Below are 2,271 nucleotides of genomic sequence, written 5' to 3' on the forward strand. Positions count from 1 at the left end.
CGTATTTCAGAGGTACTCGCGAGTCGATAGTCAGGACAGTAGCCAGAGTAGAAGTCAGACAAAGAGGCAGTCTGATAGCGAAGACTCCACTACGGATGATGAAGGACGTTTCAGTGCGATTGCTGCGGAGGAGAAAAGAACTGCGACTAGGTCTTTTGAATTGCGACAGAATGAAAGTAAGGAGATCAAAAATAATGGTGAATCTAGTGGGGATTCTGATGATTTGTTTGACGTACCCACACAAAAGGTGAATCTTAAGAACAAGAATTCTTCAATGGAACAGGGCGATATCAGTAAAGATAGCGTTGACTTCGACACACCGACACAAGTGATTGAAATGCATAAACCCGAGAACACGACAGAAAAAAGCAATTTAGACATGGATACAGAAACACAATTGATTGAAGTAAATGAACCTGTAAGCAATTTAGTGCAGAAAGACACAGATGATATAGATGACTTAATGCCAACGCAAATTATACCAAGCGTAGAAGCTTTCACAAACGTTAATCTAGCAAAAGATAACACTAAACATAGTAAAGAGAAGGAGAAAGATGATGTACAGTATGACGCACCAACACAAATTATTCCAGAAAAATTTCCTATCTGTAACAAACCTTTGCCCAAAAATCCCGATCAATTGAATCCTCAGTTAGTGGAAGAGTTCAGCATCGAAGATCTTGATTATGAAATGGCGCCTACACAGTTACTAACTGACATTGAGGAAAAGAAAAAGGCTATGTCATCTAAAAACAAAAGAAAATCGCGAAATTCCAAAAAAGTAAATTTGGATGATACTTTGGAGAGAAATATGTCTGAGATGTTTGATGGCGCTAATGAAGACATGGAAGATCAGCCACAAATATCGACTCAGGTACTTACGAATATACTACAGTTATCACAGAGTGAAGAAAAGTCCACTGACCTTAACATTGATAAAGAAACGCCAAGAAGTAATAGAGTGTCTACAAGTGGGGTGCGAAATAGATCACCTGCAACTAAACAAGAGGTATCGCCAATACTAGCAAGTAAGAAGTCACGCAGATCTAGCTTAAGAAAAGCTACAAATCATAATGACTCCCAAGAATATTTTTCCAACCTTACCTCGACGAGAAAACGCAATATTCTTGTAGATTCTCAAGATAATGATAGCTTTGGCGAAGATACAGCTGATACTAAAAGCGAAGTTGAAAACAAGTCAGTAAATACAATTGTAAACGTTGAGAATATTGCTCCTGCTGCTTTATTACCTGTGTCCGAAAATTCACCACTGAGAAGGCTTTCAAGACAAAATAAGACCGAGGAATTGAACACGTTTAAGCTCGTTATGGAGACAACAGAATCATCAAAGAGTAACAGGAATGTTACAGAAGATTCAAGCAAAGGTGACGAAATATCTAACACATCAGTTGACGCTGGACCATCTGAGCATTCCGCTACTACACTGGAGTCTGATGAAGAAGACATTATGTCAGGATTACCCGAAGTTCGAATTTCAGGAACGCTGTCGAATCCACCAAGTCCTACTTCATTGACGAAAACGCAATTTAAATTTTACACTCGAAACATGAAACCAAAGTCTGGTGTGAAGAAGGCTGAAACCAAAAAGAAAGGACCCCAGAAGAAGTCAACCCGAAAATCAGTTGCACGTATGAATGTAGAAAACAACAAAAAAAATAGCAAGTCAAGGACTGCAGAAATTTCAGTCACTTTTGATAATTTCGAAGTGAATAGAGTACCGATGACGATACCAGAAAGCAATGAGTGTGAAATAATCGAGACTATACCCCCAAGGAGGATGTCTTCGCGCAAATCACTACAAGGACACCCAAATCCTCCACAAGAAAAAGTAAGACGCAGTCTTACCATTCAGGGTAATGGAAGGACTCGCGTCACCAATAGGAAGGATGTTGATAGTTCGTCTGTTTTTCAGGTCAATAAAGAGATTACGAAGGAGGCTGAACCTGCGAGAAAAACTGCACTCAGGGAACTGCGTGGTGTTAAGAGGTCACTCAGCTCGACTGGTGTAACTGAAAATACCGTCGTGAAAAAGTTTAAGGAGAATGTCAATGAGAAAACGCCTGTGGCTACCAAAGGTAGGAAAAGTAATGCTAGGAGTGTACCGACTACCAGAAGCAGTTCCGCAAATATTTTGGACTATATAATGAGAAAAGATTCCCCAGTATTTAACTCGGACAGTTCGCAACAATCATTTAGCAGCACTCAAATAAATGCCGAGGCTAAAAAGTTGAAAATAATGGTCACGAGATT

General features: G+C 39.6%; 1 protein-coding gene across 1 annotated transcript; it reads left to right on the forward strand.

Annotated features, from left to right (window-relative positions):
• Window positions 1-114: 114 nt before the first annotated feature.
• LOC144477779 (uncharacterized) lies at window positions 115-2,266 on the forward strand (the record flags this gene model as incomplete). The annotated part of the gene is made up of 2 exons (XM_078195515.1): window positions 115-1,849; window positions 1,934-2,266. Coding segments are annotated over 2 exons (2,068 nt in total), but the record flags the coding sequence as incomplete, so codon positions are not given.
• Between the last annotated feature and the right edge of the window lie 5 nt (window positions 2,267-2,271).

The sequence above is a fragment of the Augochlora pura genome, unplaced genomic scaffold (genome assembly GCF_028453695.1).
Source record: "Augochlora pura isolate Apur16 unplaced genomic scaffold, APUR_v2.2.1 APUR_unplaced_3637, whole genome shotgun sequence".
Taxonomy (NCBI): domain Eukaryota; kingdom Metazoa; phylum Arthropoda; class Insecta; order Hymenoptera; family Halictidae; genus Augochlora; species Augochlora pura.